Source organism: Nipponia nippon, unplaced genomic scaffold (genome assembly GCF_047370975.1).
Source record: "Nipponia nippon isolate SJK-2023a ecotype South Korea unplaced genomic scaffold, ASM4737097v1 scaffold_12, whole genome shotgun sequence".
NCBI lineage: Eukaryota > Metazoa > Chordata > Aves > Pelecaniformes > Threskiornithidae > Nipponia > Nipponia nippon.
Window position 1 is genome coordinate 12,994,585 of NW_028262313.1, and position 22,796 is coordinate 13,017,380.

The window sequence follows — 22,796 nt, forward strand, 5'->3', positions numbered from 1 at the left end:
AGCCCCAAGCGCCCAGGGCTGCTCATATTCAGCAAAGCTTACCCTGCACCTCCCAAGAAATGGCTTGGGGCTGTGGGGAAGGGTGGTGCCCTGCCTTACCTGTCCCCCCAGTGCTCAGTGCTGCTCGATCCTGGCATCCTCACACCAACAGAGTTCCTGGCGAGCCAGAAAAGGGGCTAAATTTAACAAGAGGAATTTAATGGCGCTCCATGCGAATGGCTGTTTAAGAGAAGCACTGTCCCAGAAAACTCCTCTCTCCATTGTTGCCAAGAAGAAAGGAGAACTGAATGAAGGGAGCTGTAGCAAGCTCCCAGGCAGCCTGAAGCCCTCCACCCAGCTGTCCCTCAGCCCTGGGTTGTGCCTGTTGCTGGGGCAGAGCCCCAGCCTGAGCCTGAGGATGCTGTCACAGCTAGCGTGCATGGGTGTCCCTGCACTGTGCTTGGCTTGTCCCCACATGTCCAGCCCAGGCCTTGGGGCTGGCAGGGGTGCCTGCTGGCCAGGCAGTGACAGAAGAGGGTGCAGACTTGTGAGATGGAGGGATTGTCAGGGAAGATGGATCAGGATCCTGGCCAAAGGGGCAGAAAACAGGCAAGAGTTGAATGAGGAGATTATGGTGCATCCAGGAATTGTTATTCACCTTTTACAGCTGGAGAAACTGCTGCAGGGAGAAGCAGGACTTGCCCACAGTCACCTGCAAGTCAGCAGCAAGTCAGAAAGAGAGCGCCTGTATCACCTGAGAAGCCACTTGGTATCATTTGCTGTGCTCCAGGCTGGCTGTGTCCATTCACTGTCCAAAATCAGTGCTTCTCAGCAGGAGGGATGCCTCGAGGGGCAGCCGGGGGCTTGCTGCAGCTCCCAGCATACCACTGTGCCTGGCACCAGCCTGCTGGCAGGAAGGAGAAGAAAGCCCCTTCCTTTGCAGTGTGGAAGTGGGGGAGGCTGGGGGAGAGCCGGCCTGCACTGAAAAGTCCCCAGGGCAGCTGGGGCGGAGTGAAGGAGAAGGGCTGTCGCCCCCACCCATAGACACCAAGTGGCATGAAGGACTGGAGCCCGAGTTTGTTTCATTTCCAGAAAATGAGAAAAGAGAGAGAGAGACGGCAGCAGAGAGAGAAACCCCGCTGAAAATCCCCGTGCTCTTGCTTTGACAGGGCTGAGCTGCAAATTTCCTTTCTGCAATCTGCAGCGTGCCCCCGGCCAGCCGCCGAGCCGGGGCTGTCCCTGCGCGGCTGCGTGACACCAGTGCGGATGTCCCAGCGGGGGAAGGGGAATTCAGACGTTGCTTCTCGTCGTACTAAAAGCAGCGACACCGTGGCAGGCTCGGCAAAGCGCCACATGGCCAGGGCCATGATGCCAGCAGCATCGGGGCCACATCATGCTGAGCCACCAGAGTAGCAGCTTGGGAGCCCCAGGACACTGCAGCCCTCCAGGTCCCCGCGCACCGGGGACACATTTCCTGTCGACGGGGGACCCTGGCATCTGGCGGAGATGGCCAGGTATGGTGCCTTGCTGAGGCACCCGGAGGGGCATCGTGGGTCCATTTCCAGAGCATTTCTAGGGGCTCTGCAAGTGGGGACTCGGCGGGGGGAACACGGTTTTGCTGACTGCATTATTGCCAGGTACCACTCGCCCTGATTGTGCACGGCTGCTGGAAGCCTGCATGGGCTGGCGAGCTGTGGCTCAGCCCGGCCACACAGGCTAGGAGGTGGTGGTGGAGCCAGGAGGGAGGGGAAGCCTTTGAGACAGGGAATGGCTTTTTGTGCCTGCATCTCCTGAGCTGAACAGGGCTGCTCACTAGGAAGGTGCCTTGCAGGGAGCCCCAATGGCTGTGGGGTGCTGAGGTGCTAGTGTTGGGCTCTGCTGCTGTGCCCGCTGGCCCCTGTGCCGCCCTCTGTACCAAGCTGGGCCTGACCCCACTGCACATGAGCCCCCAGCCCTCCAGCCCCTCCTGGCCCCCTGTCAGCCCAGTTCCTTCCCCGCTGCGGGACGAAGCCAAGCGCCCACCCCCAGCGGTGGTGCATGTGCACCAGGAAAGATGGGGCTATGCTGCAGATGCTCAGGCCAGCTGGTGCCCCTGGGACCACGTGTACTGGGGACCCCTCAGCTGGCACCGGGGAGGAGGCACAAGAGGAACCCTGCTTGGCCCCAAGGCATGGGGATGGGAGCCTGCCACTTACTGGACATGCAGGAGACCACCTGACACCGGTGTTCAGATGGGATTTGCAAGGTGAAATGCTGCCGCCAGGCACCCACTTGCCCCCAGCCATCCCTGCCCTTTGGCCATCCCCGCCCTTTGGCCATCCCCTTCCTGGCCACCACATCTTCTTTTCCCAGGGGAAGCTGCTCTGCTCACTGCCAGCCCTGCCTAGAGCCACGGCAGAGACCCAGCAGAGATATGGTGCTCTTGGCTGCTCAGTAGTCAGTGTAGGATCTGTCCGACAGTCTCGCTAACAGCTACATCTGATTACTGGGTCACCAAAGGGTGACCACACCGCACCTGCAGGAGCTGCACTCTGATCTGCGGGGGACAGGACAACCGAGGCTCTCTGGGACCATGGTAGAGGCAGAGGGGAGCCCTGATCCTGAGCAATGCCATGGGACTTCAGCTGTCCAGGAGAGCAAATGCGTGAGCTTTCCAGTTTCCAGAGAGTAAATAAACCTTTGTGGGGTGCATTCTCCTTCTCTGGGTGGTTATGAGAGCAAAAGACCTTTGGAGCATCCTGTCTACAGGGTCCCTGGAGCTCAAGGAATGGGCACTGGGATGGACACCCAGCTTCTGTCCTCCTGCACCCTCACAGTGCCCATCCCTCCAGCTGTGCCTTGCCTGGCACCTCAGATGGCTGAATCTCAAGGGCCAAAACTGCTACAGTCAGCAGCCACCAGCCCCCACGGGGGTGTGTGCAAGACATCATGCCTCGGTCCCTGGGGAAGCGCTGTCCCACCACTTTGGTTTGGGTGTGCACACACTGCTGCAGCCGGTTCCCCCTAATCAGGGCAGTGCAGGAAACACGTGCAATGCTGCTGCGACTCCCGACACGTCCCCGCCTGCTTGCGAGGGGGAAGGAGGTGCTGGGCTGTTTGAGAGAGGGATGTCCCGGTCACTACAGCAGAATGCTGCCGTTGGTTCCCAGAACATTGTCTGTTCCCACACCTGGCCTGCGCCACCTGTGCTCCTGCTCATGCACTGGTTTCCGTTAACCCCACAGGAGCGTCAAGCCCACTCCTCCTTTGCTTACAATCTCTCTGGGAGGATCTATTTTTTTTTTTTTGCCTGCTGTGGCTCAGGTTTTCCAGCTTTGCTACTCCCTGGGCAGCCGTGTCCCCAGGTGGGAAGTATGTAGCTTTTGTTCTGCAGGAGTTCAAGTGAGTGGCTCAGAAATTGGAGGGATCATTGTTTCAGGGAGACAATAAAATGTGTTCCTGCCAGGCAGCATGCCTGGGCTGCCCAAACTGGCTCAGGGGCAGGCAGGGGCACATCAGGGCAGAGCTGGGTGTGCGTGCTGGACGCAGCGCAGCAGACCCTCCACACCTCTTCCAACATGCCCGAGTCCCCGGCTCCACCACGCACTTGCCCCGTTCCTCTGCGTGGCCCAACACGAGAAAAGAAGTCCTGGCCCACGTGCCAGGGCGCTGAGCTGCCCAGGAAGGCTGTGTTTGTTTTAAGCGAATGGCAAAAGGTGCCGTTTCTGCGGAGTGACGGCTCGCAGCTGAGCAAGAGCCTCCGGTGTCAGAGAGAGCAAACCACCATGGGCTTTAGGAGGCGTTTAAGATACCCTTGGAGCCCCCTTCGTCCCTCCCCTGGACGCCACAGGCCCCTCGTGCTGCGCTGATGTACTGTACCTGAGCCGGTTCTCCTGGGAGACCCCACGGCAGAGCCACCCACGGCACCAGGGACGCGGGAGCTGAGGGGGACCCGTGGAGCCACACCTGGGCAGGCGATGCTCTTGCAGCAGCAGAAGGGAGGCTCTTTGGGAGGCGCAGAGCCGCGGCCACCGCCCGCCCGCAGGCACAGGCACAGGCACGAGCACGGGCACGGGTACAGACACAGGCAGAGGCACGAGCACGAGCACGAGCACGAGCACGAGCACGGGCACGGGCACGGGCACGGGCACGGGCACAGCCGGTGCAGGCCCACGCGCGTGCCCAGGCTCTCCGCGCGCGCGCCGCCGCTACGTTCCCGCCCCCCTCAGCGCGTTCCTTCGCTCAATAACGCGCCGGGGGCGTGGCGGGCTGCGGCCATGTGAGGCCGTGGCCACGCGCCTGCGCAGCGTGGTTACGTGCCCGTGGCGGCGGCGAGCGGAGTCCCGCGGCGCCATGGCAGTGCCGGGCGGAGGTGGGTTGGGTCGGGTCGGGTCGGGTCGGGTCGGGTCGGGTCTGGTCCTCACGCTCCTCCGCCCCTCCGCCCCTGGTGGCGGGGTCCCCGGTTGCCCCCAGCTCGCCCCCCCCGGCGGAGAGCGGGGCCCGTGCCCTGCGCGGAGCCGTTTGCTGGCACCGCCTGAGGGCCCGAACCGCTGCAGGACGCTCTGGGGGCGGCTCCCGGCACAGGGCTCCTCAGCCCGCGTCCCTTCCTCAGGGGCATGACATGCGGGAGCACCGAGGGGGGTGAGGGGTCCCGGAGACGGGGTCCGAGGGGGTCTGAGGCCCTCGGGGGAGGGCGTGGGGCCTGAGGGTTCCCAAAGGCCTGGGGGGAGTGCCGGGCCCCGTGGGCTGTGTGACTAGGCGGGCGTCCTGTGTCCCTGGGGAGGCCCTGGGCAGCTGGCAGGGGGCTGTGGGGCAGCAGTCCCGGCACTGAGCCTCTCCAGGTGCCTGCAGGTGTGAAGGAGGACTCGTTCAACGTGCTGGACCTGGCGGAATACACCAAGAACAGGCCCTGGTGGCGCAAGGTCTTCGCCCCCAGCTCCGGGTCGAGCGCTGAGAAATACAATGTGGCCACGCAGCTGGTGATCGGAGGGGTCACGGGATGGTAAGATGCGCTGGGGTTGCTGTTGCTGCTTGTGGCAGGCAGGATGCCTGTGGTCACTAGCCGGGCTTTTGGGAATATGCTGACAGGTGCAGGGTGGTCATCTGGCAGCCTTTCAGAGAAGGCAAGTGTCCAGCTTGCTCAGCCCACTGTGCCCTGGCATGCTCTGCTGAACTGTGGGAGGTCTTAAAAGCTGCCTCTCACGTGGAGCTGAAGAACTGAGACTATCTCCTAGGGAAGAAAATGGTATCAGACTTTAATTTTTGAGGTGAGATAATTCTTTTTAACTTCTGGCATAAGGTGGTGGTGTTGAATTTAGGACAGGCAAATATGAGCCTCTTGGAACAATACCCTCTCCCCTGGAGGTAGATGTACTTCAGGCAGCTGCACAAAAACCTCGTGTGGAGGTTGCTTGTTGCGCCTGTGGGCATGGTTCCTGGGGTTTCGTGTTGGTTGTAGCAAGTGTTGGGGCTGGTGGCTTGTGGCTCTGTTTGCAACTTCATTCCCAGAGCAACATTGTTTGAGTTGAAAACTTGGTGTAATCACGGTGCTTTGCTTCTTGCTGTGCCTGTCTTCTTCATCTGGCACAGGGGTAATCATTTAAAAGTGTATGACAGATCTTAATTTTCTGATAAAAATATGAGCTGGCTGCCTCTCTCTTGTATCTTCACTAAGCGTGTGTATTCAGAAACGGGTAAGAGCGGGTTGCTGTGTTGTTAGGCAATGTTGATAAGGAAACCAGTCAAAGTAAAGTCTGTTCTGGGTGATACAATACACTAGCTCTTTGCTGAGTGACTGAGCAATGGGGTGGCGCTTGCTTGAGTTCTGGTGGCTGCAGTGCTGTCTTTCATGTTGAGAGCGTGTAACCTGGTTTGGAGACCACTATAGCTCTAGACCACTGCTGTCTGCTTGTTTCAGCATTTTTCTCTTCTGAGAAATGAAAAGAAAAAGTAAGCAGTTGCTTGGGCAACAAAGAAGCTTGCCTTGTGACCTTCTCCCCATGCTCTATCATGGAGCAGCAGCAGATGTGCTGCCTAGTTTCCCTTCAGAGATGATACCAGTTAAAAAAAATAAAAGCTAAAATCACTTGTTGATTTTGGTGAATTCACATGTTTCCGATTACTATTCTGGGAGAAGGTTGACGTTGAAGATATAAGAATCAAAACTGCAAAAGGCTGAAATGCGATAGAGAAGTAAAAAGCTATAAAGCATCACTTTTGGGTGGGCGCAAATTCTTTCTCTATGGTTGCATGTGGGTTTCTTCTGCTGTTTGTCAGGCTGTCTCCGAGTCTTGGGTAATTACTGCCAAAGGCAGCCTTGCGTGTGGGAAGCATGCTGAGGAGTGCGTGTTTGGTATCTCATTCTCCTGACTGTATCCTTGTTGATTTATAGGTGTACTGGATTCATCTTCCAGAAAGTTGGAAAGCTGGCAGCGACAGCGGTGGGAGGTGGCTTTTTCCTACTTCAGGTGTGTATGAACAGTGGGCCAAGCTTTCAGAGAACTGTGCTGGTGGGGATGAAGGGCTGTCTAGTGATCATTACCTGTTGGGACGTGTGAGGCCAGTTCCCCGCTCTGCTAGGAGCTCTGTGTGGCCATGAATGTCAAGGGCACGTGTTCCCCAGGGTACATAGATGCAGCAGCAAACCAGGATCAGTGTGTGTAAACCTAAGGACTGCCAAAAGGTGCTGTCTCCACTTAGGGTCTGCTAACAAAGGCCAGGCCAAAGGCACGTGAGGGCTGTTAGTGCATGGGCATATGAGTGAAGCAGGAGGCAGCCTTTGGCTGCAGCAAACTGCACAGCTGCTGCAGGGCTGTCTGGTCAGAACTGTACTTAGTCCTATGCCTGTGGAGATGGTGCCTGTGGAGGAACAGCCCTGGATGTCAAGAGGGATTTGTCCATGTCTGTGATTGCTACCTGGCTACCTGAGGAGTCAGGCCAGCACAGATGCGGCTCTCTGTAAAGCATTGGGGAAGAGGAGAGAAATGGAGATCTCTCTGTCCTCAACCATTTCTCCTGGTTTCCAAGAACTCTGGCACTGTTCGGATGTGGACATCTAGCTCATATATCCTGCAGGAGGCAGAACAGCTTTCAGGCCTCGCTCAGCAGTCTTATTTGTTTGCTTCTCAGGTGCTGTCTCGTGTGTGACTCGTTCTCCCTGCTCTTCTGGCTCTGCTTGTTCTGCTGAAAGCCAAAAGCTTGCTCTGAGCAGGGAGAGTTTCACTGCTGAATCATCCTGACCAGATAAAATATTTAGAGAGGAACAGGCTATTAATAGCTGTGTGCACCCACAGCAGCAGGAGAGCTGCAGAGAGTTCCAACAATATATGTGGCAGTTGTGAGGGGGAGGTGATGCCAGCTTTACATTAGAGAATAGAGGCTGAAACAGGCTAAGCTGCCCTGCTGTTAGGGGATTACTGTGGGAGACAGATGTTGCAGGACAGTTAATACATCTACAGGGGTGGTCCTTTGTCCAATTCTTAAGCTAGTGAGCTCATCCTCTCAGCCCACTGGACCAGTGTGTGGGAGGTGGCTGTGGTCAGAGAAGGTGGGTGGGCCAGGGGGCCTTTTTAGCCATGGTCACGCAGGACTTTACTCCAGGAACTTTCTTTCCGCCCCTCAAAACTCTAGATTGCAAACCACACGGGATACATCAAAGTGGACTGGAAGCTAGTAGAACAGGACGTGAACAAAGCCAAGCAGCAGCTGAAATTTCACAAAAGTGGTAACAAAATGTCTCCAGAAGTGAAAAGCAGAGTGGATGAGGTGAGAGAACTCTCCCAGGGTGTGTGCAGGTGCTTAGCTGGAAGGACAGAAGAAAACAGGATTGACTCCTGGGCTGTTATGGATCTTCCATTGTGCAAATAAAAGGAGGGAATGCGTGCATGACAGCAAAACTGGAGAGATGGCGAAGCTATCTATGCATATTTGAGACAGCCAGGGTGGCTTCTAGGCATGACACCAGCTCACCATGTGTTGCTGAAAATTCCTTGGTGTTGGGAGAAAACATGCTGGAGTTGTAGGGAGAAGTGTCTCTTCAGTCTGACAAGAAAAGCTAAGCAGATCTGGCAGCAGAATGGCCTGATTACCCTGGACTCTGCTGTACCCTGGCCTGGCGTGCACAGTCAGCAGCCCCTTCTGTCAGACTGACTGTGCTGGTTGTGAGAAAGCCCTGGGGTATGTAGGCTCGGACTGCGGCTCTTGGAGGATCCGGGCTACACTGGGACTGGATCAGTTCAGGAGCTGTACGTGCAGCGGGGAGATTAGGGAGAGGAGGTCATTAGGTAGGATACTTTCCCAGACCTGAGCAGTGACCCCTCTCCAAGCATCACTCACCTTGGAGAACTGCCTGAGGGATGTCTTCTTATGGGGAGGGTGGGTGGATGACCTGCTGTTGTTCAACACTGTTGGCTCTTCTCTCCCCTGCTTAGGTGATCATATTTCTGAAGAAGAATGTTATCCTGACTGGAGGGTTTGCTGGAGGATTCCTACTTGGAATGGCATCCTAGAAACTGTGCTCCACTCTCCCTTCATGCCCAGCCTCCGCTGCCCTCCTCTACTGCTGTTCTCTCTCACTTAGAAGTCAAAGGATGTTGCCGACAGGCTCAGTCCCTTCTGCTCCCAGGTTCCAGCCCTTATTTCTTACAACGCTGCTTCTGATTTCCAACTGTTTCCTCTGTCTGGGCTGTTAGGGTGCTGGGATCGGTCTGAAAGCTTATGACTCCTGGTGTATCATTGTGATTCCTTTCCCCACCAAATATGTCCAGTCCCAAATTTTCTGAGTTGCAGCCTCATAAAGGTGTAGTGGCAGAGAAATCTCTTAAATGCACTTCTTCCCGGGTGCTCAGGGCTGTTACATGTACATTTGTCTGCCAGTATATGTGTACAACAGCTGTCAGCTGTTCACTGCTATTTAGCTTGCACTTTTTCTGCCCCAGTACCTGGAAAGCCTGTGCTTCCCTCTGCACAGAGATGGTGTGTGCAATACAAAATGTGCTTGGCTGTCCTGGGGTGGATGCAGAAGTGTCAGGGGACAGCCTGGGCTGTGTCCAGTGCAGGTGGATAAGGAGCAAGTTCATGCTATATGTGGTGCTGGGGGTTCTCCTGCTGTCCCCCTGCCATTGCACTGCACGTAGATGGCTGTTTGGCTTCTCCTCTGCTATTATTTATACCCCTTACTGGAATTGCAGCACTGGCACTGCTGATGGAAACTGAGCACCGTGGGTGACTCTCCAGGCCCTTCCCTCATCATGTGCTCTGAAAGTCACCAAGCTTGCTGCACAGTAGAGTGCCTTGCTTGCTTGCTAGCTGACTGCTCAGCCTTTGAAATGTGCTGAGGCGCTCTCTTGTGGTGGGCAGGCTTCCAGCGTGCTTGACACAGGCTAGCTGGTGCAGGCAGCGTGCATTTCAGCTGTGCCACTTACTGTAAATCATCTTGGGCCTCAGACTGGTATTTCTAGGTCTACCATGACCTTCTCTGGCCACTTTGGCATTGGTGATGTTCTTAGAGCTGTAATCACGTGGGATGGAATTGTAGACAGGAAATACATCCCTGTTTAGGCTACATTGTACTGGTCTAGGGTCCCTGTTGCCAGCTCTACTGGAGTGGTGGTGGGGGTGAAATCTGGAGTGTAGTCCTTTATCTGCCTCTGCAGAGCACAGACTCCAGCTCCCCGGTCTCTGCAGGCAACTGAAATGACAAAACTGTTGCAAAAACTCTTGTGGGATTGGCTCATTTCCATACTTTTCTCCTTGGTTATGTTCCTTCCTTCTTTGTGTTTACCATTTCCATGAAAAAAGCTGCTTGCTTAATTCCATCAGCTGCAGCCCTTCTGCAGGTGATGAGGCAGCCCAGATGTGGAGCTCAGCTGTTTTTGGACAGTCTGTCCCAGTGCAGCTGTGGGCAGAGCAGAACTCTAACCTACAAGAGAAAATTATGAAAAAAAAAAAAATAAAAATCCCTTAGAGGTGTTCTGCATTGGCTGTGCTGGGCTGGCATTACTACTTTCCAGAGTGTGGGGACTTGCATGACAGTGGGATGGTGTCCACCAGCAGGTACATGTAGGAGATTTTGCCAAAAATGTTTCTGTTGGGTTTTTTTATGTGAAAGTCAGTACATCCTTCAATGGGAAACATGCTAGGGAATGATGACACGCATGGGTGATCGGGATGCAGCACCTCACTCAGTGGCTGCACCCCATCTCCAGAGCTGTGTAATGCCTTTCTGATCATCTGCTGCTGCTCTCAGTATGGCTGGAAGTGGGGATATTCCCCTGAGAGCTGCTGGAAGAGCTGGAATGGTTGGTTCTTCCACCAGATGTTTTTGGATGAGCACTTGCAGTTGTTAATGTTGTTTCTGCTCTGTTGATTGAAGTGTCAGTGTAGCAACACATTGATTTAGCTGAGGTTTTCTCACCTTCAGGATCTGAAAAGAGCCTGCAGGTAATCAGGAAACAGAAATTGGTATCTTTGCTCCTGTCCTGCCTTACATGGCCAAGGAGAATGAAGGAGCAGCTGGGCTCATGTCCTTTTAATGATGGTCCTTCTAAAAGCCATCCAGGACTGCAGGAGTGATGGGAGCAGTAAATAGGTCTTCAGTAAATTGGTGCTTGGGAGTGGAGTGACAGATGATGGTGGTGGGTTTTTTTGTGTGTTTTGGTAGGAACCCTGCAGGGCTGAACGTGCATGAATTAATAAATTTTTATTGCAGGGTATCTCTTGTTCCTGTAGGAAAGCAGTGTTGCTGCCCTTCTGCCTGGTGTGCTGCATAACACAACTTCTTCTGAGATGCACTAATCTCCACAAAGCTTGCTTCAAGGACAAAGCTCAAAGTAAATCATTAACAGACCTTAGGAATGTTTTTCAGGCTCAAATAAGTCACTATTTCTGCCCAGCCCCAGGGAAGTGTGTACTGGGTTCTGCTCTGCAGGGTCCCGACTTGCTGTTACGGAGAGAAATGGCCCAGAGAGGGAGCCGAAACGTCTCAATTGCTGTTGGAAGGGGAAACAAGTGACAAATTCATGTTGAGTTTGATGTGAATGCAGGCAGGGACTGGACAAGGACATCAGGATCTGGCAAATCCTTCTGCTGTGCCAGTCGCGGGCTCGTGGCTGGCACCGTTTGATGCTGTGGGCCCACACTGGAGGCTTTGATGCTGAATCAACCTCTGTGGGGATGTGTTTTCATTGTTGCAGGTGCCAAGATGAGGTGTTTCCCCCCTCCCCACCCCTGCTCCTTTTGGTCTTGTTTCAACAACTTCTGGCATCTGTTCCAGTATGAGACGGTTTAAAACACACTAGGGTTTTAAAGTGTTTTTATATATTGTATGTAAATGCATGTTGAAGTGATATTTTATTAAACATATTTGCTCTAATAGCTTCTCTGTGTGAGGTCTGTTGAATTCTTGGGAACCGGTGTGGTTTTGTCTTACTCTGCGTGTTGCGTTTGACTCATGGGAGCAGTTACAGCCAGTCTGGTAGCATGAGGCCACCAGCCTTCCCTCTTCTCTGCAGGTAACCATGGGCTGCCTTAATAAATCCCTCTCCTTGATGATCCTGGCACCAATCACCAATGTTCCCAAAAGGTGAGATGTTTCTGGGGCAGGAGGTGATTCTGCTGCCAGCCTGGCTTCAGAGCCTCACTGCTGAGCCAGTTTGCTCCACCTGAGTAGAAACGGGCATGGAAATGAGGCTTTTCTTTTTAATAGGTGCAACAAAAGCCTAAATTTTTTTTTATCATCTATTAGTGACTTACTTTCCACTGCTCCTGCTCAGACAGGGCAAAAGGGAAAAATGAGCTACTTGTCAAGTGTTTGAGCTGCTTTACAACATTGTCATCACTTTCCCCTACTTTTCAAGAATACTAAAACCCCTGCTTTGTCTCAAGGGTTTTTGTGGGAGGAGAGGGGCGGGAGCAGAAGGCTAGCCCTGAATTATTCTGATCTTGAGCCCCGGTTATAAAAATATCAAGCAGCTTCTATTTAAATATGGTGATATCACATGTAGTTCTGGACTGTGAATGGCAGCCAAGCTGCCCGGCTTGCAGCTATGTTGTATTCTCAATAAACAACCAAACTGAGACTACAATTTGTTCCAGTCATTTATTTTGTATCATGGTATTTCAGAGCAGCGAATACAGATGGTTTGCTCTTCTAGGCTTCAATATACTCAACTATTGTGCCTAGACTACAGTGGTCTGTTTATAGAAGCTGTATTTCATAAGTAAGTTGTATTTGATCACAGCACAAAAGTCCTTTACGGCTAGATCTAATGACAGAGTTAGGGGCCTAGTGGGTTCGAAGTCTGATATTTAGGTGCCTAGGCCCTGTAATGGACTTGGCACCCACTGAGGTGCCTGGACTCCTGCTACACGGGACGGAGAGACTTGGGCAGCTCTGAAGGGTGATGCAGGAACCTGTCTACTGAGCTCTTCCTACAGGTCACAGGAAATTCTGCTGCACAGGTGAGACCTTCTGAAAAGCCATCTCTCACTGGGGTCCAGACACAGCCAGCTTGTGAGTGAGTCTGGAATGCTGTGTTGAAAGCAAGTGCCTATAACTGCTTGTTCAGTAAGCAGCACCTAAATCAGTTCTTGGATCTAGCCCAGGGCTTTGTGACAGGCCTCTGGGTACCAGCAGGTTGAACTAGCTGGGTTCATAACATATTGCTTAAAGGTGTTCAATGATAACATAAATTTATAAATTTTATATCAACAGTCAGATCTTTCAAATGAATATTGCTTTTTAAAAAAATCCTATTCCTGTAGCAATCCCTGAAATAATGTTCCTGTAACATCTTTGTCATGCAAATAGCAGCGTGTAGGCAATTCAAATATAAAGTAACCAAAAGTCTGTCCAGTGGGAAAGTGAGGCACTTAGGCAAAGCGACTTGTAGTCACTCGTGATCTATGCAAGACCTAGGAACAATCCTGAACAAGACCTGATTCCCATTCTTGAGCTTGAACCACTGGACAGGCAAATGTTGTCTGGAACTACTGCATGATGGCAGCAATACCTTTGCCGTGTCAAGATGGGCTTGTTTCATGTGTCACGCTTAAACTCACTCACTCTTCTGAGGTTATTTCCTGTACCTCTCGCTCCAGAAGCCAGAATAACTTGGTTCCAGTTCTCCATTTTGAGAGCAAGGATGGATTAGAGTAAGGTAAGCATTCTAAAAACATCAAGTTGACTTTTCACAGACACAGGTGCGATGCAAAGACAATGTAGATGATGTTTTGGTACAGAAAATAAAGTCTGTTAACCAGGCCATCTGTTGGTACTGCGTTGTACTTTTTGGTGTGCCGGGTGGTGTGTTCTAGGAGCGATCTGGCTTTCCTGAAAGTCTAAAGAAGGCTTGAAAAAACACACATGAGCTCTGCAGGTGAGTCCGTGCTCCGGCACCTGCTGGAGCTGCATTGTGTTACTGAGGTGGTGGGGGAATTCCTTCTGAAGTCGCCTTGAACTTTTCTCTCTCCCTTTCTTCTTTCTCAAACCCTGAACAACAGATGGATCTGCCCTTGGGGTACCGGGCACAGCACTTCCGCATTTCCTGAAGCACGGTTTCACACTTAGACTCCATGTAGTTGTTCACTGGAAAATAAGAAGGAGACACTAAGTCTGCAGAGGGGAAGAGGTTTCATCCCTGGAGGGGACACATCTAGTCCATCCCTTCAGCTGCTGGGCAGCATGTTTCTCTGAAAAGCAAGAGCTGCTTAAAGGTATTTCATCACTATCTCTGCTCTACAAAAACCTCTCTTTAGTTTCAGCTATCTAAAGCCATGCAAAGGCAGCCTTGCTGTTGTGGATGGGAGCATCTTCAGTCCCCCAGTTTTGTAGCTATCACATCTCACTGCAGTAAGAATGAGGTTTCCCTTATTGCTGCCTTTCAATCCTCACTTTCTTCAGCCTGTGTGCTTTTAAGCTGGATCTTGTCATCCATGGTCTTCAACCTAGCTGCCATGTCACGATAAGGTTTACAGCTGAGTGTAAATATAAGAGCATCCAAAGAGGACTTGGTATAAACAGGGACATATGCACCCTTCAGCACTGTGGGGTTTATAAAAGGAAGGGGTGAGGAGTATCACTGCCAACCTCCTACCCGTAGCCTGTTGTGGGCAGGCTGTAGCTTTGCAGCATAACCAAAGCAGGCAGCACGCTAGCAAGAATGCTTAGCCAGACGCCAGCAGCTGAATCCCAACTGCACAGAGCCAGTGACACAACCACCTTCCAGACAAAGGTCCCACCTCTGGCTCAGGAGGTCCCTTAGCCACACAACTGTTACTTCACCTCCTATCACTTTGCTTCCAAGGCTTCTCCTCTTGGACACTGCCAGAGCTGGGACATGGGGCTAAATGAGCTCCGAGTCTGACCTGGGATGACTGGACTCACATCTTTGTGCACAGCACAGCTATGCCCACCTCTGTACTTTCAGAGTTCTTGCCTCTTTCAGGTATTGCCTTTGTTTCAGGCCCAGAGAGATTTCACTGCACCAGCAGGTTTATGCACTGCAGGACAGAGGTGACTTGTCCAGCATCCTTCCTGCCCTCGTGCTTTGCTGGCTGAGGTGACGAAGCCCACAGTGCTTTGCAGGGCTGGCCACCAGGGTCTCGGAGAGAAGCCCTGCAGGCATGTGAGCAGACTGAATCTGTGGCTTGAATTAATAACTACCTGCCTGTCTGCATATAAGCGCAGGGCGTGCAGAGCCACCCGCTCTGCCTTGGATAAGCTATGCAACCACTACACAGCTGTGCTCACCCCCTCCCCCCGCCACTGATTTTTAAAAGACTAAAAGAGGCAACAGCAACCCAATGTGAGACAAACACAGCGCCCACTGGAGAGCCCAGAAAGCAGCAGTGAACGGCTTCTGGTTAATGAGCAAGCCAGCCTGCTCTGATCGTTGGGCTACGAATTCCATAATAATTCATAATATGAATTCCATTGTGATCTGTAACACAAGCAGATAGGTCACCCCTGAGAAAAAGGTTATGGGACATTACTGCTTTGTGCAAACTGGCAGTCTAGGAGGCATGGCAGGCTCTTGGAGAGGAGAGTTAATCTCTCTCTGCTATAACCTGCTGACGATGAGTGCTCCAAGGCTCTCCTAACTGTTCCTCTGCCTGTGCAGGTTTGTTTCTAAAACCACAGCTACATACAGGCACACCCTGCTATCTGTCAGGGATGCATTCCTGAAAAGCACAACAGTTAGTCATATAATGGATAGCAAAACACAAGAGATTTACAGTGGGCATTCAGTCTCACAGAGGAAGCAGGCAAGATCTTTTGGAACAATGACCCACTCCAAAACCAGCTTTTGAAAAGCCAGCATCTCCCAACGGTCCTGCTTCTGCCCTCCATCCTCCGCACTCTGTACACTGTCTCTGCTTATATGTCAGCTAAGGCTCAGTATACATCCTCTATCGCATTAATTGTTACAGGGAAAAATTGCTTTGCTGTCTGTCAAGTCAGCTGCTTCATCTGTGCAACTCAGACAACTCCACAGCACGATAATATGTGAACAACAACAGCACTCCAAAACGATAGCTAGAGAAGTGGTGGACAGTGGAGTGTGTATGTAGCAGACTCAAAGAGCTTCTTTGCTAACACTTAACCATTCAAATCAGATCTGTACACAAACCTACACAGGTAAAACACTTGGAATAAACTCCATGAATGTTATAAAAAGAACGTTGTCACAGATGGGACCAAAACAGGGTCAAACATTAGCTTTTAAGTGCAGGGGGAGAAGGCAGCCCTTCATGTGAGAATGCTCCAAACCATGAAGAAAGTAAAACGTAATATCTAGACAAATGTTGGGGACATGTAGAGGGGGTTGTTTGAGCCCTTGCTTTGAGCTGAACACAGCTTCCAAAAAAAAATCCTGGGAAAGACAGACATCTACCAATAACTGACTGTTGCTTTTCCCTACTTTTTCCCAGATGCTTTTCCTCCTATGCTCCTCCCCAGCCACTGGAGTTGGTGCGTTACCTGCACAGATTGCAATCACTGTTTGCTGCAGTCTGCAAAGCCACCCCTCTACTTCCCCAGTGGAAACCCCCCTCCCTCCCTGCTATATTTTAGCTAACCTGCCTGTAGTCTGCAAATAAATTAAAGGCAGAAATGAGTTGCTGTGGAACTGGCCTGGCTAATTTTAGCTGTGGCATTGCCAGCCTCCTGCCTTCTCGTCCCTGGGCTAACACCATGAGTTATTCTCATGTGAAGCTCAGAGCATGCTGGTTAAGGGCTCCACCAGGTGAGTTAGGAAGAAGTCTTTCACATATGGCTGAGCTGCCTTAGCACAGAGGAATGTTTTCTCTCATTCATTCTATAAGGCAAATGCTTTTCCAAGAAGCCACCAAAATTTTTAAAAAATATGGTCCTCTGCAAGTACCAAGCCTGCTCTCCCCAACTCAGGCTCCCAAAACACATTATCACATAATCTCCCTCACCCCTACAAATATTTAGCTAAGTTAATACAAAACAGCTGTTAAAGGTCTCCAGAGGGAGACCAGCTCATACCTTGAGGCCAGATCACATATACCTAACCCCGACAGACATCTGTCTGACCTGCTCTTAAAATACCCCTGGAGCTAGAAGCTCTGCAGTCTTCTCGTACAATCCACTCACTACCCACTCTGTAAGAGAGCTTAGTATAATGTCTAGCTCTCCCCGCCTACAGCCGAGTCCCAAGACTACAGATGGGATCTCACTACTAGCATGGAGAACACTCTGAAATAAGCACAACATTACTGTTACAAATGCTCCGTTTTGTACTAATGGTGTCTCGTTATTTACAATCAAGCACAAGGGAATTCTATTAAAACCAGAAATGATAATTTTGGTTGCTTTGCAATCTGGTGATCCTAATGTGCTTGCTTTCTTCTTCTCAAGGTGAAAGAACAGGGTTAAGTTAAAAGAATTAAGTTCCACCAAAAATCAAGACACCAAAAAGACAAAATGACACTTGGTACCTTGCAAGCATTTCTGTATTTCACAGGCTTGTTTCTGGCAGGGATCCTTCTGGGACATGTTCAGAGAACTAAAATGATAGGAAAATGTTACTGTAGAAACAACGCGCTTTTCAGGGGATGGGGGGGCAAGACACGTCTTAAAGCCAAGACTTTAAAGAGCTCCCGATTTCCCTCCCTCAGACAGTTCAGAAAACACCTATTGCTGCTTGCAGACGCCTACCAACATACACAAGTGTTCTCTGTGTCTGGCTCAAGGATGATAATGTGGACAATGAATACGGAAAGTTCTATGTTGCTAGGCTTGAAGGCCTTTTTCTTTTCTCTCATCAAAATGTGTCCTTTTCCACTTGGATGCACAAAGATTCCAGCAAAGATTCAAATTAACATGGCTGACTAATTTTTACAAGTTCTGTGCCTCTAGACCTTATACTACAACATGTATTTATGTAACAGCCCTCTGTGAGCTCTACACAACCAAGGATTTGGTGTTAGTCATATAACTACAGCTGGAGGGGGCATTTAAAAAAACAACCAAACAAAACAACTTAGTTGTGTATGTATGTCCCATAAAGACAACAAGGAGGGCTTTTCTTTTTGTTGTTCTCTTGGAAATCCCCCCCGCCGTAAAACCAGACTGGAGGACAGCTCCATCTTGTTCAAATCCCTAGAAAGCAGGATTTCAGACACTTAATTTGACTTTCTGCAGCTGTGACACCTGTAACTGAGATCTTCTGTGAAAGATCAAAAGATGAGCAAAAACTGGTGGTACTAGTAGTTGGATGGGAGACCTCTACAGGAAAGCACTGCTGTTACCGAAAGCAGTGGTGGGACTTGAGCTCTCTCTGAGCCACAGTTCATCTCCTGCCCCTGCCCAGAGCTAGGGAGGTGCTCCCTTTCAAATTGCTGATAATTCACGAGCCCACGGCACTTTTCAGTATTGCTAGGGCATTATTTCCAGCATCCTGGCCAAACTCCACTTGGGACAATTACATTCTGCCTACCTAGAACTCCCCCTGATGTTTCACTTGGACACTACTCCTCTTCACTGCCTGTCCTAAACTCTTGTGTGATGTTGCTGTGTGTTGTTTAACTGCTTCCACCTCAGAGGTGGCTGCATTTCAGTGGAGAGAGAATAATTTATTGTACAAAATATACAGTGACATCTTCCTAGAACCACTGCTCCTGAAAGACAAAAATTCATATTAAAGAATGACTGGGAATAAACAGAGCATAGTACAAAGCAGGGGTAATGTCTACACATACCAGATTAATCACCAGGCACGAGTTTAAGCAGCAGTTCTTCAACACCACCAAGCTGTAAGCGACAAGGAAAAGTTCAATACGTCTACAGTTACTGTGGCTGAGCTAATGGACTTCAACAAAATAACAGTCCTTTGCCGTCCCTCAAGGATCTCAAATGACTTCACAAACAGGCATGACTATGGTCTATTGTTGCCACCATCCTTACCATGAGATGGTGCTCTATCTCCCAAACGCGAGAGTTACTATCCCTGTACTGCTCACCCTGGGACAGCTGCCACATATGAGGCAGCCGGGATGGGGGGAGCTGGCTGGGTCGCAGCGCCTCACCCAGGGGAACCTGAACTCTTTGGATCCGAGCCCTCAGCATACCTTCCTCCTGGGGGAAAGTAACAAAAAGAGCAGGCAGTTACTGGCAATGCAGTAGAGGCACCTGCAATAGCAAAGCTACAATCACTGGGAAGCTCAAAGGACACTTGCCTCTTCCGCAGCCACAAGCCACGTTTTGCGGTGCTCATCGCAGTAAACACCTATGCGTCGCACCCACAGTCGGACAGGAGGAGCGCCAGCGTGCCCTCCTTCTGCCATTCCCTCAGTCACTTCAGGATGCTCCCGTTAGGTGGACGGCATCACCCCGCAGGATGCACGCATGGTCTCTTTAGCTCTGAACACATTCACGGAGAAAGCTCTCAGACCTGAAAGGCACCTCTGGGTGGCATCTGACTTATTGTATGAGATGCTATGTGGTGTAATGTCCCTAAAAGTCAGCTTGGGAAACTAAGGTGGTGCCTAAGTGAACAGAAATTTCATGACAAGTTGTACACTGGGACATGCATGCTGTATGGTGTTTGTAAGGCATTCTGGGGCAAAAGGTGCTATTGGTGCAACGTTAAACCCTGTGAATATTGGCTTTGCTTATTCCACTAACAGTCCCATTAACAGTCTTTTGTGTAAAACAGGGGAAAAAAAGAAAAAGGTGATTTACACAGGAGTTCCGTGGCTAATGATGGTCTAAATCCCAAAAGCAAAACTTGTGACAAGAGGTGAAATTAGCTTAACAAGAACGAAGATCACTCTTGAGACAAAGCATGAAACTCCATATGCACGACTCTCATATTTGGAACTTGCAGAGCTGTCATTGTGAAGGGTCCTTCGTCTCATCTCTCAAGAGGATGGCAGCATTGTCCATTCATATACAAGCTTCTCGTGAACAGCTCTCGTGACTTTGCGTGACTTTGCGTAGTTCGGCTTTTGGATGGTTACAGAGAGCCACCAACACCAGCAGGGGCAAAGGAATTTTGGACATTGAGGTGGTTCTTCCTATCGGAATTTTTGTTTAACAGCAACTGTATACCAGTTAGATCAAGCTGATGCATTAGCAAATGAAGGTCAGGGGAAATGGTTCTCTCTTTGAACCCTAGAAGAGGTAATCAAAATGGTACAGACAGTCTTCATTCTTTATCTAGGTTTAAAGTAGAACAGAATTAAGCTGTAATACATATAACATCCTCCTGCTATGAAGCAGATGCAATATTCCTATCCCAGTGAAACACAGTGGTCTTCTGAAAACTTGTAAAGTTATAAGGCATATTTCAGACAGGAGCAAGAAAATCTGGGTACAAAATAAAGTAGGAAAAGTCAGGGAGAGAAAAAAATTGTTATACATTGGGGTACATATAAAACAGGAGATACATTTCCATGTTGCCTTCTATATCTTACATCAGTGCTTCTCTACCTTTTTGAATCAAAGGATAACTTAGCCTTTTTGAAAACAAAACACCAACCACGGATCAGCCTGAACGGCACTGTCACAGTATTTTAATTTCTAACAAAGAAAACTTTGAATGTTCTTTTATTATTTCTTTCTCTGCCATTCTGTTTGTTTCCTTGCTTGATGTGTGGGAATGTGTATGTGCATTATAAAAAGCACCACTGTTCTGAAGACCATCCTGTGATGTGGTACAGCCATTCCAAGCAATGCCCCAGCAGCTGGATCACTGGCATTTAGAGGAATGTGACAGCAGACTGATAAGACTCACAAAGCCTTCAAGAATAAGCTATGAGTGTTAAAGGGACATTTCTGTAAGTCCTTTTCATTCTGCTTTACCCTAAGTCACTTTACAAATTTAAGCCCATGTGTGGAAATCACTTTGCCCAACAGTGAAAGGCAGCAATTGCCGCTGCTCATTTTCAGTCAGCTGAATGTAATCACCCAGGTTGGAATTCGGCCAGGATACTCTCCTACTCTGCAGTAAATTGCCAAAAGCTCCACCATGACCAAAAATGCTCAAGAACTTGCTTTTATTCCATCCAAAGCTGGAATTTCTACAGCTCATCATCCCCAGGACCAGAAGACACAAGACTGACTTCAGTATTGGAACAATATTACTCAGTAAGTGAACGCTATTTCCTACAGCAAGTGAACTCTCCTGGAAGGTCTCCTATCCAAATACTACCCTGCTTCAGTCTTGCTGAACTATAGGTAGGAGGACTAAAGCACAACATGTATGTTTGTGTTTATTGTGTATGAACATGGTAGTAATGATAGGTACAGGACCGACAGAACAAGTCTCATGCAGAGGACACTGTGCAGAATGGGCAGCGGTTAACGTGTTTTCACCCTTTGCCCCACTAATTTGTCCCAAACTTCATAGCTCTGAGTTCAGTTGCCAAAGTTCAAAGGCCCAGTCTGGCCTGTCTTTTCAACAGTCTCTAAGACTGTTATGAAGGTGCCCAGTTAGTGCCACAAATAAAACCTTGAGGTCAGGCAAAACCGTCAATTGGGTTTGAAGTAAGACAGGTCTGTCTTTAGTACTCAAACATACAAGAGAAACAGGAGATTTGTAAAAGCATGCGCTTAGACATTTGCACCTGAAACTTTAAGAAGGGAAAAACATATACAATTCCTATTTTTACAGATTTTATCAGAAAGCAATAAAAAAGCCTGAAGGAAGACATGGGTGAAAGGAGAAGTAAGCTTACTTATATTTAAAGCAAGTTGTAAAACCTGTTTCTTATATTGCTTGCTTCATAAACTATTAAAAAAACCCACCACATCCAACAAAAAAACCCAATCAGCTTAAATTTGCAGGATTGCAGCATCATCCTTTGAAACAGATTTTAATGTTCCCATCAACACAATTGCAGAAGTCTGAGCTGTTTAAGGTATTGATTTGGGGAGATTTAAAGCCCAGTCCCCACAGACAGGAACAAGACTTGCAAATATTCTGTCCATCTCAGCATCAGGCCTTAGAAATTTAATGGTGTTCTGGGACCTGGGTGGATTTCTGAGCCATACAATACATGAATAAATGTGCAAATGGCCAGGAGGAGGACTGCATCTTGTGGTGAAAACAATTTATTTGCTTTTAAATTGGGTACATTAAAATATTTTATGAAAACAGTGAAAGAAATTGCTCCAGCTGCCACTTGGACCATCCCCAGAGCTGGAGCTCAGCATGCTGAACAAACTCCACCCTTTATTACCTTCTATTTTAAATGGGTCAGATTGTTAGAAGAGTTCAGCTGCCATTTAGGCACCAAGGGGACAAAAAGCTATGCTGAGGCTCAGTGAATTGGGCACGGTGTTGTGCTAACATGGCTACACAGCTTCTGGACCAAGGCTGGCCCGTTTGGCCTTCTGGTGGAGAGTGTGCAGCTGCCTGCATGCCTCTCTGCACGCAGCCTTCAGGGAGCTAAAAGGGAGCTGAGCTTTCCTGAAAAACCCAGCCTGTGTCTTGCAAAAAGTCAGGGATCAGATGAGCTGTCTGCTGATGTAAGAGCATGTTGACTCACTCTAAAGCTTCTTCTTGGGGGTTTGGACTCTACTCTGCCTGGAGCACTCGCCCCGAGCAAGCACCTCCGTGACTCCACTCTCCACTCTGCCCAACCTACTGCGGGGTAGCAGATGCTCACCGACCAGCCGGGGCTGTCCAGCAGTTTGGGGAGGGAAGGTCTAGCTTTGGTAGGATCTAAAGAAACAGGAAGACAAAATGAGATGGGCATAGTGTGGGGGGAGCCCCGGAGAAGGAAGGGGAGGACGAGGAAAGGGGTGCGGGAGCCGGGCCTGGTGAAGGGCCGCCCGAGGAGCGGGTGTGGGGGGCGGTGCGGACAAGGGGAGCAGGGAGGGCAGGATGGGGAGAGGGAGTGGCACCGGTGCGGACGGCGGGCGGACCGGCCGTGGCGGGGAGGGGGCAGGAAGGGCCGGGCAGGCCCGACTGCCGCGGCGGGAAGAGGGCGCAGCACGTCTCCATAGCAACCGCCTCCCACCCGGGCCGGGCCTGCGGGGCTCCGCGGCCGCCCCTCGGCATGAGACGGCACCAGGCGGAGCGGGAGGCGCCGGGCCGGGCCCCTCGGGCCGCCCGCCCGTGACCTACCTGCAGCCCCGCGCCAGGTGACAGCCAGCGCCGTGTGCACCGAGCAAAGCCTTCCCCTGCCCTCCCCTCTGACCCCGCAGCCTCCCCCCGGCTGCTCGCAGGCCCCAATGGCCGGCGCGCAGTGGAGCCCCGCCCCGAGCCGGGTCGGGCCGCCCCGCCCCGTCCCGGCCCCCTCCGCTCCGTCGCCCGCCCCGCCCCGCCCCGTCCCGTCCCGTCCCGCCCCGGGCAGCGGCTGCAGCG

The 22,796-nt window shown here is 50.8% G+C and overlaps 4 protein-coding genes across 15 annotated transcripts in view; 1 reads left to right on the forward strand and 3 right to left on the reverse strand.

The window, feature by feature from the left end:
* F8 (coagulation factor VIII) overlaps positions 1 to 4,007 on the reverse strand; it is a 39,312-nt gene extending 35,305 nt beyond the window's left edge. Inside the window, exon 1 of the mRNA XM_087748803.1 lies at positions 3,838 to 4,007. The gene's annotated coding sequence lies outside the window, so the exon portion shown is untranslated. The remainder of the gene's footprint in view (positions 1 to 3,837) is intronic.
* Positions 4,008 to 4,227: 220 nt separating this feature from the next.
* FUNDC2 (FUN14 domain containing 2) lies at positions 4,228 to 11,331 on the forward strand. Of its 2 annotated transcripts, none has more exons than XR_015702644.1 (5): positions 4,228 to 4,330; positions 4,810 to 4,960; positions 6,350 to 6,425; positions 7,588 to 8,240; positions 8,388 to 11,331. XR_015702644.1 is itself a non-coding variant. In XM_009464195.2 (5 exons), the coding sequence occupies exons 1-5, from the start codon at positions 4,312 to 4,314 to the stop codon at positions 8,463 to 8,465; spliced, it is 459 nt and encodes a 152-aa protein (XP_009462470.1). In that variant the 5' UTR covers positions 4,228 to 4,311; the 3' UTR covers positions 8,466 to 11,331. The 2 variants fall into 2 exon arrangements, 1 of the variants encoding a protein (XP_009462470.1); XM_009464195.2 differs by having other exon boundaries at positions 7,588 to 7,722.
* Positions 11,332 to 11,461: 130 nt separating this feature from the next.
* CMC4 (C-X9-C motif containing 4) lies at positions 11,462 to 22,682 on the reverse strand. Of its 6 annotated transcripts, XM_087748814.1 has the most exons (4): positions 22,557 to 22,682; positions 22,096 to 22,151; positions 16,921 to 16,988; positions 11,462 to 13,543 (listed from the first exon to the last, which is right to left on the reverse strand). In XM_087748814.1, exons 3-4 carry the CDS (start codon positions 16,976 to 16,978, stop codon positions 13,374 to 13,376), a joined length of 228 nt encoding a protein of 75 aa, XP_087604940.1. In that variant the 5' UTR covers positions 16,979 to 16,988; positions 22,096 to 22,151; positions 22,557 to 22,682; the 3' UTR covers positions 11,462 to 13,373. The 6 variants fall into 6 exon arrangements, with proteins under 6 accessions (XP_087604940.1, XP_087604942.1, XP_087604938.1 ...); XM_087748816.1 differs by lacking the exon at positions 22,096 to 22,151 and having other exon boundaries at positions 22,557 to 22,598; XM_087748812.1 differs by lacking the exon at positions 22,557 to 22,682 and having other exon boundaries at positions 21,976 to 22,108.
* Positions 13,425 to 22,688, reverse strand: MTCP1 (mature T cell proliferation 1). Of its 6 annotated transcripts, none has more exons than XM_087748810.1 (6): positions 22,557 to 22,688; positions 22,096 to 22,151; positions 18,661 to 19,597; positions 18,389 to 18,559; positions 18,184 to 18,235; positions 16,926 to 16,988 (listed from the first exon to the last, which is right to left on the reverse strand). In XM_087748810.1, exons 3-5 carry the CDS (start codon positions 18,766 to 18,768, stop codon positions 18,188 to 18,190), a joined length of 327 nt encoding a protein of 108 aa, XP_087604936.1. In that variant the 5' UTR covers positions 18,769 to 19,597; positions 22,096 to 22,151; positions 22,557 to 22,688; the 3' UTR covers positions 16,926 to 16,988; positions 18,184 to 18,187. The 6 variants fall into 6 exon arrangements, with proteins under 6 accessions (XP_087604934.1, XP_087604936.1, XP_087604935.1 ...); XM_087748809.1 differs by having other exon boundaries at positions 18,661 to 19,642; XM_087748808.1 differs by lacking the exons at positions 16,926 to 16,988; positions 22,557 to 22,688 and adding an exon at positions 13,425 to 13,543 and having other exon boundaries at positions 18,661 to 19,642; positions 21,976 to 22,112.
* Between the last annotated feature and the right edge of the window lie 108 nt (positions 22,689 to 22,796).